Source organism: Schistocerca gregaria, chromosome 1 (assembly GCF_023897955.1).
Source record: "Schistocerca gregaria isolate iqSchGreg1 chromosome 1, iqSchGreg1.2, whole genome shotgun sequence".
Classification (NCBI taxonomy): domain Eukaryota; kingdom Metazoa; phylum Arthropoda; class Insecta; order Orthoptera; family Acrididae; genus Schistocerca; species Schistocerca gregaria.
The window spans coordinates 845,568,612-845,582,902 of record NC_064920.1 but is presented as its reverse complement, the minus strand read 5'-3'; the positions used below and the strand labels follow the sequence as shown (position 1 = coordinate 845,582,902).

The window sequence follows — 14,291 nt, the reverse complement described above, 5'->3', positions numbered from 1 at the left end:
AATGGTTTTACAATGGCATATTTCAGTCTATCAGGGAAAACACCCTGCTCCAAAGAGCTATTACATACGTGGCTGAGAATTCTACTTATCTGTGGGGAACAAGCTTTAAGTACTTTGCTGGAAATGCCATCAATTCCGTAAGAGCTTTTACTTTTCAGTGAGTTTATTATTTTACTGATTTCAGAGGGAGAGGTTGGTGGAATTACAGCTGTTTCAAACTGTGCAGGTATGGCCTCTTCTATTAATAGCCTTGCCTCTTCTAGTGAAGATCTAGATCCTATTTTCTCCACAACATTTAAAAAATGATTATTCAAAATATTTTCAATTTCTGATTGTTTGTTAGTGCACTTGTCATTCAATTTTATTGCACTAAAGTCTTCCTGTGCTCTTGGTTGCCCTGTTTCCCTTTCAATAATATTCCAAATTGCTTTAATTTTATTATCAGAGTTACTGATCTCAGACATGATACACATGCTTCTGGACTTTTTAATAACTTTTCTTAGTACCGCACAATAGTTTTTATAATATTGAACAATTTCGGGGTCAGTACTCCCTCTTGCTGTTAGATACAGTTCTCTTTTACGGTTGCAAGATATTCTTATTCCTTTAGTTAGCCAAGGTTTTTTATATGTTTTCTTGGAATTATGTTTAACTATTTTCTTGGGAAAACAATTTTCAAATACCCTTAAAAATGTATTGTGAAATAAGTTATATTTCAAGTTTGCATCGGGTTCCTTATACACTTCATCCCAGTCAAGCTGCTGTAGGCTTTCCCTAAAGTTTGCAATATTTATATTGTTAATTGAACGCACTGCTTTGAAAGTCTGATTTATTATACTGCATGGAGCTATGTCATGTACTGTAACAAGCTGTGCACTATGATCTGAAAGACCATTCTCAACAGGATAAGCATTTATGTCCTTAAACTTATCTTGGTCTATAAAAAAGTTATCTATCAATGTACTGCTGTTCTTTGTTATCCGAGTAGGAAAATCAATGACGGAGCTCAAATTGAAAGAACTGAGTAATACTAAAAGGTCATTCTTCCTATTACACTCTTTCAGGGAATCGACATTGAAATCCCCACAAATGATAATTTGCTTCCCCCTGTCTGACAGATAGCACAACAAAGCATCCAAGTTTTCCAGAAATAGCTGGAAATTCCCTGAGGGGGACCTATACACTGTTACAATTATGAAAGTGCCATCCTTTAGTTTAAGTTCAGTGGCACATGCTTCCATATGTTGCTCTACACAAAATTTTTTAGTTTCTAAATTTTTTGCACTGTGGAAGCTTTTGACATATATGGCAACTCCTCCTCTCATCATATTATCTCTACTTACATGTGCAGCTAATTTGTACCCATTGATGCTAACCTTTTGCATATCAGTGACAATGTGATGCTCAGACAGGCTCAGAAAGGAGGATATAAGATGAACATCAACAAAAGCAAAACGAGGATCATGGAATGTAGTCGAATTAAGTCAGGTGATGCTGAGGGAATTAGATTAGGAAATGAGACACTTAAAGTAGTAAAGGAGTTTTGCTATTTGGGGAGCAAAATAACTGATGATGGTCCAAGTAGAGAGGATATAAAATGTAGACTGGCAATGGCAAGGAAAGCATTTCTGAAGAAGAGAAATTTGTTAACATCAAGTATAGATTTAAGTGTCAAGAAGTCGTTTCTGAGAGTATTTGTATGGAGTGTAGCCATGAATGGAAATGAAACATGGACAGTAAATAGTTTGGACAAGAAGAGAATAGAAGCTCTTAAAATGTGGTGCTACAGAAGAATGTTGAAGATTAGGTGGGTAGATCACATAACTAATGAGGAGGTATTGAATAGGATTGGGGAGAAGACAAGTTTGTGGCACAACTTGACAAGAAGAAGGGACCGGTTTGTAGGACATGTTTTGAGGCATCAAGGGATCACAAATTTAGCATTGGAGGGCAGCGTGGAGGGTAAAACTCGTAGAGGGAGACCAAGAGATGAATACACTAAGCAGATTCAGAAGGATGTAGGTTACAGTAGGTACTGGGAGATGAAGCAGCTTGCACAGGATAGAATAGCATGGAGAGCTGCATCAAACCAGTCTCAGGACAGAAGACCATCATCATCATCAGACTGACTCATCAGAACCTGTTGGAACTTTCTGTTGAGCTAGAACAAGAAGCAAGATTTCACTGTACAAGTAAAGGAAAAATCCAAAAATTGTTGGTATTTTATAACAAATTTTATTTCTTTACTTCATGTATTTTTTTATTCAATTTGTTATATGTCTGTTAAGGTAACTTTTCCCAGGAAAAAGTGGCATCAAGTTGAAATTTATGTAATATGCTAAGGTCCATAGTCACCTGGCAGTTTAATTAATTAAAGTTTCCAGGTCCATGCAGTCAAATGATACTGTCATACATGTTATGTATTTCGATACTCTTAAACTCATTTATCAAAATCTGTAGACGCACTAGCTATATATGCTGACAGGAAAAAAAAATCCCAACAATAAGTAGTAATTAAATACTTTTGTATAGGTAACATATTTATTACAGGTTCACAGGCTAATGTCAATGTAAGAAGAGCCATTGCGAATGTGGATTGCTGGTACAAACAACTGGTGTAACAGCCAGAATGTTGAACCCAAGCATGCATTGTGTCGTACAGGTACTGGGTGTCAGTGTGTGGGATGCAATTCCACGCCTGTTTCACTTGGTCAGAATGGGTAATGTGGAATTAGAATGACACAGGAGTTGGCACGTGACGTTTTTCTATACGTGCTTGATTGGAGACAGATCTGTTGATCGAGCAGGCCAAGGCAACATGTCGACACTCCATCGAGCATGTTGGGTTACAACAGTGGTATATAGGCGAGTTTTATCCTGTTGGAAAACATTCCTAGAAAGCTTTACGTGAATGGCAGTGCAACGGGTCAAATAACCAGACTGATGAACAAATTTGGAGTCAGTGTGTGCGGGATAATCATGAGAGTACTACTGTTGTAATGAAATCACACCATGACTCCAGGTGTAGGTCCAGTGTATCCAGGTTGCCAACAGGTTGGTTGCAGGCACTTACCTGGCCTCATAACCAACGCATAGCCGTTGGCACCTAAGCACAACTGGCTTTCATCAGAAAACGCAGCAGACCTCCACTCCGCCCTCATGCTTGACGCCACTGAAGTGGCAAACAGCGATGGGTATTTTGACATCCCCCCGCCCCCCTTCTCTCTCTCTCTCTCTCTCTCTCTCTCTCTCTCTCTCTCTCTCTCTCTCTCTCTCTCTCTCTCTCACACACACACACACTCACTCACTCACTCACTCACCCACCCACCTCACTGTCATTTCTTGTTCACAATATTAGCTTATTCCCAAGAATAAGCAGCTTTCACTTAATTAATACTCGGCAGAAATCAAAACTGAAGTTGGATCGGACTTTCTTAACTCTTGTGCAGGAAGGTGTGCAGTATACTGCTGCATGCATTTTCAATAAGCTACCACAAGAATTCAAAAATCTTACCAGTACTCCACGTACTTTCAAATCGAAACTGAAGTTTCCTCATGGGTCACTCTTTCTATTCTGTTGACGAGTTCCTTAAAAAATTAAGCTGATTCTTGTTGTATTGTCGATTGTGTGTACTTAAACTTAATGGTTTGACTTTTTTGGGTTCATAAATATTCTATTTCTATCTGTTATTACTTTTCTGTTGTAATTTCATGTACTGACACGTTCCATGACCTTGGAGATTTGCTCCTCAGTTTAGTCCTGTGGAACTTGACATGTAAATAAATAAATAAAGGGCATATCGGTTGGAGCAGTCATTGAAGTAACTGAGCTGCAACTTGGAATTATGCCACTGTGGTGCCAGCTACTGTTCGTATTGCTGATGCCAGTACCTCGTCTCCTACCTTCCAAAAGGTGTGGGTACTGGGCGTGATTCGTGCTTCGGTAGCTCAGATGGTAGAGCACTTGCCCGCGAAAGGCAAAGGTCCCGAGTTCGAGTCTCTGTCGGGCACACAGTTTTAATCTGCCAGGAAGTTTCATTCTGTCAGAGTTGGTTTGTAATGTTATTTGAAGTTACTATTCCTCTACTGCAGTTAATTCACACTTAAATAACCTTGTAGAGTATTAAATTACTTCATTAATTGTTAGTGTTCATAAACTCACTGATAACAAGAATATTGAATCAAAGAAATTACATTCATAAAAACCCAAAAGCAAGAGTAAACAATCAGTAATGCCAGAAACACAGCAGTAATTTGCTGCACTGTAACCTCCCTGCTTTCAATACTGCAATGTTGATTCACCGTCAAAAGCCACATACTTAATTCTCTCATACTGCACTGTCATTCCAATACCTACTATTGTTTGCCCCCCCCCCCCACACACACACACACACACACACACACACACACACACACACACACACACACAACTTTTTACTTTGTGGACATATGGTAGTCTAGTCCCACCACATTCATTACATACGACAAAAGGAAAGTCAGTGAAACAAACATATCACTTTTTTTTTTGTATTCCATGCTGTCCGTAGTTTCTAGCTCAGTTGCATTTTACCCTGCATTTCAAACATCGTATGGAGAATGTAAACAATTCTGAAAGAGTTGAGGGTTAAATTAAAGCTTTTCCAGAATATTTTCCCATTGTATAAGGCAGGTTGCTTTACGGTCATGCCTCCGCACAGTTGAAAAGCATTGAGAACTTTTGATGTATTTAGTGTCTGTCTTTTGAATTCACTTATTTGTTAAATTCATGAGCTATCTTTTGTTCCAGAGTAGACAGCCCTATATCACCTGCAGAGTCGAGCTTGGCCAGTAGTCCTTCTTTATCCCAAGAAGATAACTTACCATCTGTAGTTGAGACTTTGAGCCTTGAAAATGTAGACAGTACAGGCCCATCATTTGCCCAGGTGGGTAACACATTATAAATGGTTTTAATTGAATGTTAGTAATTTTATCACCAGCAGAGTTAGTCATAGTTTGTTTACTAACATCATTAACTGCTCAAAAGTATTGCAGTGTAGATAAAACTTGTTGATACTTCTGTTGTAATTAAATGTTTGGTACTATTTCTGTATAGATGCTTCGTGAGGGTAAGAGCCGACCGCCATCAGTATGGCCTAGGGTCAGTGTGGCATCCTCAGTTTCCCCAAGAGCACCCACCCAGCACACTGGTGCTCGTCATTCTTCTGACAGTGAGACCGAGCTTGAAGGTTATGTGCCTGTACCTACATTTCAGCAGAGCTTCAGTGATGCCATTGCATTGGCCTTAGAGAAAGCAGCTACTGCACATCAGAACAATGAAGGTAATAGTTTAATGTGCTTAAAATTAACTGTTTCTATGAATTGTTAAAAAATTGCTTTATCCATTCACTTTTAATCAGTCATATGCTTTTTGGTGGTACAGAAACGCTGTGTTTGCAGGTACCTTATCATGAAAATGAAACTTTGAAGTCATTTTATTTATATTTCACCTGACTGTCTGGAAACTTAAGTGTATATCACTGTAATGTATAGCACAGAAATGCTTAAACGATAAACTGCAGTAGGGGTTGAAGCACAAATTGAGTGGTTTATTCAAGTGTGAAGGTTAAATCCATTTATGTGCTGATAGCATGTCAAGTGATTGAGAACAGTGCTGTTATCGGTTAAATTTAAAAACAATAACTATCTTGAGTTTACAGAGTTATCCCGCTTCTCATTTTGTGCTAGCTCTGCCTCATTTGTAAAGTGCCAGGCTACAGACCCAAAGATTTTTTGACTTGAACCCATTAGTCCTGAGGTTATGTCACTTATCACTCCATTCGTCTCTGGAAATGTTTGTGAATGTGAAAAAAGCTGAATTGCGCCATGGTTCAGAATGCACGTTTAACTGAAAGTCTCCTTGTAACTGACTGGTCAGTAAGTTTGATCAAAAGAAGGCAATGGCCTACCACCTCCAATAGGAAGACACCTGTAGTTAGAATCGCGAACAATGTCTCCAACAGCCAATGAGTGTTCAGAGTGCTCCGCTCTGAATGCTGTAGGTAGTGTAAGCATTAAACATGATTGTAGTGCATTGTTTAGTGAATTTTTATTCCATTTGTTTCAAGTTGTCATCACTGAAGGTGGTGGGTAAGTGATACATTCTGAGACATAATTTGCAAGATATACACTTTCTTAAAGCGGAAAGCAGGCACATATGCGTACCATAACTGTTACTTGGGATTTTCAACAATGCAAGCTTCATCTGTGTCTCACCATGCGCGAACTGCCTTCATTCTTGGATAGGACTGTAATAAAGCACCGTCATGTGGTTAATTACAGCTTTACTTTTTATCATCTTGTAATGATCCGGGGCATTTAAAATTGGACTCGGAGGTGAATAGAAGTAATCCAGTACAGATTTGTTAGGCAGAATGTTAAACATAAGAGGTAACAGGCTTGCTCTTAGGTTCACTGATACATTGACGACATAATGTAGAAGTTTGCAGCACCACCATTGACTCTCTACACCTTTCTGACTGAGTGCATGTCCAAATCAAATCATTGTGGCCATGAGTGTATTTCCACAGCCCAGTTATTGATTATGAACCACACATTCTTGATAGGCAAAAGATCAGGTGAGTATGTAGACCACCCAAGAAGCAGTAGCTGTTGTTATTAGGGAAATAAGGGAATTTGTGAGTTGTGTGATCTTACATGTTGTCCTGTTGATAACGTCTTTCCAGAATGGTCCTCGATATACATGAAAACTGGCCCAGGCATTTCCAAAATGTAACAACTGTGTAAAGGCAAGTTTTAAATCCTGATGAATCTCACTTGGTGACTACCAATATAATGTAAGACAGTAGTGCAACAACAGACATGATCATCTACAGAAACAAGACAGTGGGATACCTTTCATCCTGTCAGGTCCAGTATGTTATACAATTTTGCAGCCACAGACAAGTAGTGATCTTCATGTGATGGGATCGCGTGGGTTTTCTCAGCAACATTGATTATGGTGTGCTTTCTGGTGTTCCTGTTGTTTTTTATTTTTCTGTGTGATATTTCCACGACCAGCCCAGTCATCTTTGGGTACTGCAAACAGTTTATGTGAATTACTAACAATACTTAGTCTGACTGGGGTCCAGACAGCAAGTTCACACAACTATAGCTCACTGAACATGAAGATGGTGACTGTCAGTTCTGAATATCGTGCAGTATATTGGATTCCTTTCAATGTTATTCATCGTGCTGAGTGCTTAAAAAATATTCCCATGTCACAGTAGACAGAGATGAGGGGTGTGTGCAGATGCAGGAGGTCTTTCCATATGATCCTTATATGAAGTGCTTGATTTGTCAGTTCTTTTTTCAGTCACTATTTTTTCTGAATGCTTGCCCAATTTGTTGATGTCGTGTAAGCTACTGAGTCTAGAATCTGTCAAACCACTGCTCTTATCTTATTTATTAATGATCCATTTCTTTCAACATAATGATCAATTATGCAGTAAAATAATCTACTATCCCAGTACTCCAAAATTCTTCCTAAGTAGAAGCCAGCAAGCCCCCTCATAGACTTCTATTCCATAGGGTGTGTTAAATCTTTAAAACTGAATCTCATTGAATAAATATAGTGAACAGTAGAAAGTAAGGTTCATTGGGAGAATGAGCTATTCAAAGATCAAACTGCTGTGTGTCTCCATTTGAATTTTGTATAGAAAGTGTTTCCACTATTTAGCCAGTGATCATGACACAAGCATAATCAAGACAAGATTGGAAATATTGGCACACCTTTAAAGGACAGAACATAAAAACTTAAACTAATTGAAAGTAAATGCTTCTTGCTATGCAACAGCAGATTGGCTACATATGTCGCAGAAGACAGAAATACATTTTCAGAACCGGGACTGATTTCATACAATGGTGGAGGGGGGGGGGGGGGGGGGAGGAATCATGTCATTCGGACATACATGTATGTTCAGGAATAAGTTGTATGAATCGAGAAATTCACTCGAGGTAATTACCAAATTTTGTGAAAATAACATTTATTTGGTCTCGCATATCTCCATCCATCTTTTTCCTCCACACTACTCAGTCTATTGGTTCCTTATCCCTCTAAAATTATTTACTTTTCATGTTAAAAATTCAGAGGCAGGTATGAATCATTGCTGTATTTCACATTTCTGATGATGGGTTTTAATCCTAAATTGTACTTTTCCAGGCAACATTCAACCTTCTTCAGGCAAAAAGAAGAAAAAGATAAAACAAAAAGTTCTTTTTGCTACTGGCATGGCATGTTCTAGCAAGTAGCTTCATATTGCAGTTTCAATTTTTGTCTCATTCTGCTCTCGAATACTGTGTCTTTAAATTGTAATAGTTTTTTGCAATGAAGAAAATTTCACAAACTCTTAAATTTAATATAAATAATTTAGCTTCGTTTTAACATTGTAATTAATCTTATTTTACATTTTCAATAAAGAATAGTTACTGCACTGTAGTCCCTCGAAGAATCCTTGTTTTCTGATAGTTTTGTGGCATTTGTCTTGAGTCAGGTTTTAGTTACTGGGTATTTGTTTCTATAGGTTATTTATCAATTAAAGTAACATTCAGGTTACAAAATTTGTGTAATGCTGTGGAAGGTACAACACAAAAATGTGTAGTACTCACAAAGTTAATGAAAAGGTATATCCTTTGCTGAAGTATTTGTATAAATATGGTTTATGTCTTGTTTGGATGCTACACTGTTAATACTGCACAAGCAGTAGATATTTTGTTAATTTTCTGAAATTATCATTGTTTGGTAGACCACCGAACAGTAAGGGAGGCAACACTGGTTGTGATAAAGATTGATAAGACTCCTGTTTGAATATAGCTGTGTACTTTTAATTCAGTATGGCAGAATGTACTATTTGACAAACATAAAAGGTTATTCTATAATTTTTGCTAAATATTATGTGCTTTAATGCCTTTGCCAATGTCTTGGCACTGCTGTGTGGAATCTTTGGCTGGGTGGCCTCGGGCCTGGCTTCTGTGATATTTGTTCCTACAGTTCAGTGTTCAATTTTGTGACAAGGCACATGAATCAGATATTTGTTGTGAAATTGCCATGTTTTCAAGGTTTATTATGTTTAAAATATTATAAATTTAATTTGAATAAAATTTAATAAAACTGACTGTTTGTACCTTATTTTTAAAAGGAGTAGCAGTATGGTACTGTAGGTCATTGGAGTATTTTAAATTCCAATATAATAATATGTCAATGGCACCCACTAATACAAATTACAGTATTCCAAAACCCCACACTATTCACATATGGTAGGACTACTGATTTGCGAGGAACTTATAAAATGTGTGTTGATGCAAGATCAACACAGTTAAGGTCTTGGTATTTTGTAAATTAATTTAAACAGTTTCATACAGATTGTTATTCATAATTTACGGTAGTCTACCTCATAGCAACTGCAGAATAATTCCCAGTTTTGAGTGAATATAAAGTTATACAGTGCCCAATGAAATGCACAAAATCTGTGTAAAAGTCACTGCGTGGACAGTCTTAATCCATGTTTTCCCTCCCCAAGAGGGAAACAAACATGACTTTAGCTATCAGTAATATCAGCACAGCAATTACTCTGAGTGCAATATCAAGAAAACTTTTAACAGTTGTACCCATGTTATATAATGACAATTTTTCTCACAAATTTTACACACATGATTTTACCAGCATAGGTGACAGACGACTGAAAATTACAGGAACATTGACATTGTGCCTAAGTAAAAGATTCTTTGTCTTCTCTCCACATTGAAATGTGCAATGCACAAAATTCATCTACGCCATAAGCACTGCAATTGAAATTTTGCACACAATATACCTAATATAAAATGGAAGTTGACTGAAGTTTCATTTTATAACAAAAAATCCTAGGTAAAATGATGCATTTTTTAGAGATCATCAGTTTGCTGGTGTTTTGAAACAGTTCACATTCATACCACATAGTGTACTATAAAGAAAACCCACTAAATACTTAGTTTCGCTCAGTAAAATATGGCCACTTATAAGTTCTGTTTATGATGTAAAATGATGCAAAATCCTCCGTTGCACACTCATCAGTTCAGTGTAACGTGGAAGTTCATGCTTCATTGTCACCAGCCCCTCATCCAAGTGCTTTTTCTCATCCCATGAGAGGAAAGTTTTAGGCTTACTAAAGCTCATGAAGGTTCAGCTTGGAGAGATTGCTTGAAAAGGGAAATCCAGTTGCTCATTGGTTTTAAAATAAATTGGAAAAATTGGCTACTTGAGCACATTTGACAGGGAGCTGTTAACAGGTGTTATACATAACCAGAAAAAATTGGTTCCCACATACCCTGTGGCCAAAAGTGTGGTGGCTGTGTACAGAAGTGGACAGATGGAAAGATAAGTGACAATGAAACTAAGCATCTGGCTTGGAGATGTGCTCAGATAGCCTAATAATTGAAAGATTACTGCTCAAAAAGAGCAGGAAATTCAGGTTCAATTTCCAGTCTGGCATAAACTCTCATTTGTTTCAACGACGTCGTAATATGAGATATACCATATTACAGGAGTCTGCGCTGCTACTCGTGGAATTAGATGGAGATTTGAAACGAGAACTTTTTACATTATCAGAATTAAAGAACATTGTTGTGTGAAAGAATCAAATTGCTGAATTAAGCATATAATGGAGATGTTGAGTCGCAGATAGGCACAATAAAAGACTGTAAACAAGTAAGCTTTTGGCCAAAAGGTCTTCAAAATTTGGGACACACACACACACACACACACACACACACACACACACACACACACACACACACACACACTCTCTTTTGCTGTGAGTTCTCATCTGTGCAATTCAGGATGGCTAGTGTTGGCAGGAAAGATCCAGATGGCATAGGCATTGAAATGAAGGATGTTGTGTTGGGCAGGTGCTCAGTGTCAGCAACAGGGTGGTTCCGCTGTTTCTTGGCCAGAGTTTGTCGGTGGCCATACATGTGGATAGAAAGCTTGTTGGTTGTCATGCCCACTAAAACATGGCACAGTGGTTGCAGCTTAGCTTGTAGATCACATGACTTCCTTTCACAGGTAGCCTGCCTTTGATAGGATAGGTGATGCTTGTGATTGGACTAGAGTAGCTGGTGGTAGGAGGGGGATATATGGGACAGGTCTTGCATCTAGCATCTGGGTCTGTTACAGGGATATGGGCCAGGAGGCAAGGTGTTACAAGCAGGGGTTGATTAAGGATGGACGAGGACATTCTGTAGGTTCAGTAAGCAGTGAAATAGGTCCTGGATTTTACATTGTTAAATTACTGCGTTGTTAAAAGATTTTGTGTAAAATGAAAATAACAATATTTGCATAGATCACTGTGATCAGTATACAGAAATCCTGCGAAGAATGCACTAGAGAACTCTTCAATAGATCACTGTGATCAGTATACAGAAATCCTGCGAAGAATGCACTAGAGAACTCTTCAAAGAGACAGACAGTGTGAAGGAATTTTATTAATAGTATGAGTGTTTTGAGTAGTCATGAATGATACTTGTTATGAGATAAACTTTTAAATCTTCCTGATAGGTAGAAACTGGATGCTAAAATGAAACATGGCCCTGGATCAGTACTTTCCCATTTAACTATATATCACCAGAATACTCGTATGGCAAAGTTGCAATGTACTGCGAAGGTTTGTTTTGGTTTAGACCTATTTTGGAACTTGTCGTATTGTCAAATAAAGCAACAAATATATTTGTCATAAGACTACTGCATGCCTGTGCCATTAAATGTAGACGTTAATATTGCTTGCATGCTGCACTTGGAGCAGCTTGAACCAGGACAAATTGACATCTCTTTACCAAAGTGCTAGTTTAGAGCACGAAAAATATTTACCATAAATGGAGAACTTTTGTCACACAGTAAGTTCTTGCTAACACAGGCAGGCAGACCACTGCATCAGTCTAAGAGAACTATTTATTGAATGAGTTAGGAGTAAAGGAGGCCTCTTGCCAAATAGCAGAACCGTTGAGTTGTGAACAGGCACACAAAAGAGAGAAAACTTGGTAGCTTTTGGAATAAATTCTTTGACCTGGCTAGGGTAAAAATGCACACCCAAGAAAATGTGCACAAACCCATTCCACCTGAGAGCGCGCATGCATGCATGCATGCACAAGATCAGGCATGCGCGCACTCCTTCGGCCCTATGCTGTGCCAAGTGGACACACAATGCCATGATAGCATTTCGGCAGTTGAACTAGGATAGGTAGTGATTGTGCTGTGGGGTGGGTTGAGGGGTGAAGGGGCATGAGGCAGAAAGAGGCATGGGGGATGGGTATCTATCAGCTCGGGAGTGAAGCAGCAGATTTACTTGCTAGGAATGTGGGAGGGGGCAGATGCACGGACAATGCATATGATATACAGGTATCAGAGCTGGTGATGCATAACAGCATGATGGTGATGTGAAGGCAACGATTGGGAGGGGTGATGAAACAGAGAAAGGGAAAACTGTTGGAAAGATGGTCTGGGAAGAATAGGTTAGTGGAGACAGAGACCAGGACAATAATGGGAGCAAAGGATGCGTTGTAAGGATAACTTACCATTTGCATAGTTCAGAAAACCTGGTGCTGGAGTGCATGATCTAGACGGGCAGCTAGTAAAGTAGCCATCATTGAACTCTAGGATGTTACCCCAGCAGCATCTCGTTCCACTGATGTTCAACTTTATTCTTGGCCACAGTTTGGCAGCATCTTTTCATTCTGGTGGGCAACTGGTTTGTAGTCAAATCTACAAAAAAAAAAAAGCTGCAGAGATTGCAGTAGTATTGGTATATGAGATACCTTCTTTCGCAGGTGGCCCTGTCTCTGATGGGACACAGTATAAGCCTGTGACAGGACAAGTAGGAAGTGCTGGGTGGATGCACTGCAAAGGTCTTGCACCTGAGTCTTTCACAGAACATGACCACTGTGGCAAGGAGTTGGGTGTAGGAATAGCATAGAGGTAGGCAAGACTGTTTTGTAGCTTGGGTGGATGACCTAATACTATATGTTGATTCAGCTAAGTCAGAACCGTAAATATTTATGCAGTTTGTTTTAAAGGTAATAATTCAATTACTCTGTGTTGGTCAATAGACTTGTCCATAGTGTTGATCTTGAAAAATGTTTGTACTTCGATCAAAATAACATTGTGATTGGCAGTGGAGCAGGGAGGGGGCAAAGTTGTCTGTTCATGTTTGTGTGTACGTACAATATGGCTGCTGCACCAACACCTAGGCACTTCTATTACCAAAACATTCACATGCTGCCCATTAATGTACAGTATTGGGTTTGCTCAGCAGGTTGGTTATAGGATTATCACTCTCCTGCACACTTCGCATCTAGTTTTAAGACATTCTGCTGCATATAATATGCACGCCACACAGAGGGACAATGAAATCAGATCATGATTGTTACGTTACCAATTGCAAGCATTGTCTGCAACTGTGACAACTGGTTCATGGTCTAGGAGCAATATGACAAGGCCGAACAGAGCAGAAGGCGTGATCAAGCTCATTCTCTGGCTGGTTGTTCTATGGTACATGTCAATCACACTGTTGTTCATATCCAGGTATAGTAATGCACCATTCCCTCACTTCACACACAGGTGCTGGTGGCTACTCAGTCCCCCACGATGCTTACGCAAGAGCAGAGGGTTGCGTTATTGGAAACTAGCTTTGTGGTAAAATCTTACAAGCAGTCTGTCGAGTTTTCCTAAAAGGATTTCCCTTATGTTCCTATTCCAGGGGAAACATCAGTATGACAAATTGGCTCTGAGCACTATGGTACTCAACTGCTGAGATCATCAGTCCCCTAGAACTTAGAACTACGTAAACCTAACTAACCTAAGGACATCACAAACATCCATGCCCGAGGCAGGATTTGAACCTGCGACCGTAGCAGTTGTGTGGTTCCAGTCTGTAGTGCCTAGAACCACTCGGCCACTCCGGCCGGCAGTATGACAATTGTGAAACATTTTTATGCAACAGGAAATGTTACTGAAAGGTCTCAAAGCCATTGGCCTGAAACATTACACCATAATTTACAGAGAATGTTCAGCAATCTCTGCTGTGAGCTCCTGCTAAATCACTTCATTTGTTGTCTCAACAGCTTGGAGCATCTTATTCAACCTGCCACAGGGCCACTAAACATCTGAGGTTGCAGGCATATGGAGTTCAAGTCATACAAGAACTCCATCCTTTTGTGAATCCAAAGTGTGTCACCTGATGTCAGCGGTCTAAGAAATTCACTCTTAATAATGTGAATAATACACTGAA

General features: G+C 39.0%; 1 protein-coding gene across 1 annotated transcript in view; it reads left to right on the top strand.

Moving 5' to 3' along the window:
* The window catches only part of LOC126272547 (RING finger protein 10-like), a 104,527-nt gene extending 95,378 nt beyond the window's left edge, over nt 1-9,149 (top strand). The window contains exons 10-12 of the mRNA XM_049975470.1: nt 4,787-4,922; nt 5,093-5,318; nt 8,198-9,149. Coding sequence (XP_049831427.1) covers nt 4,787-4,922; nt 5,093-5,318; nt 8,198-8,286 — 451 coding nt within the window. The 3' untranslated portion in view covers nt 8,287-9,149. The remainder of the gene's footprint in view (nt 1-4,786; nt 4,923-5,092; nt 5,319-8,197) is intronic.
* Nucleotides 9,150-14,291: the final 5,142 nt, after the last annotated feature.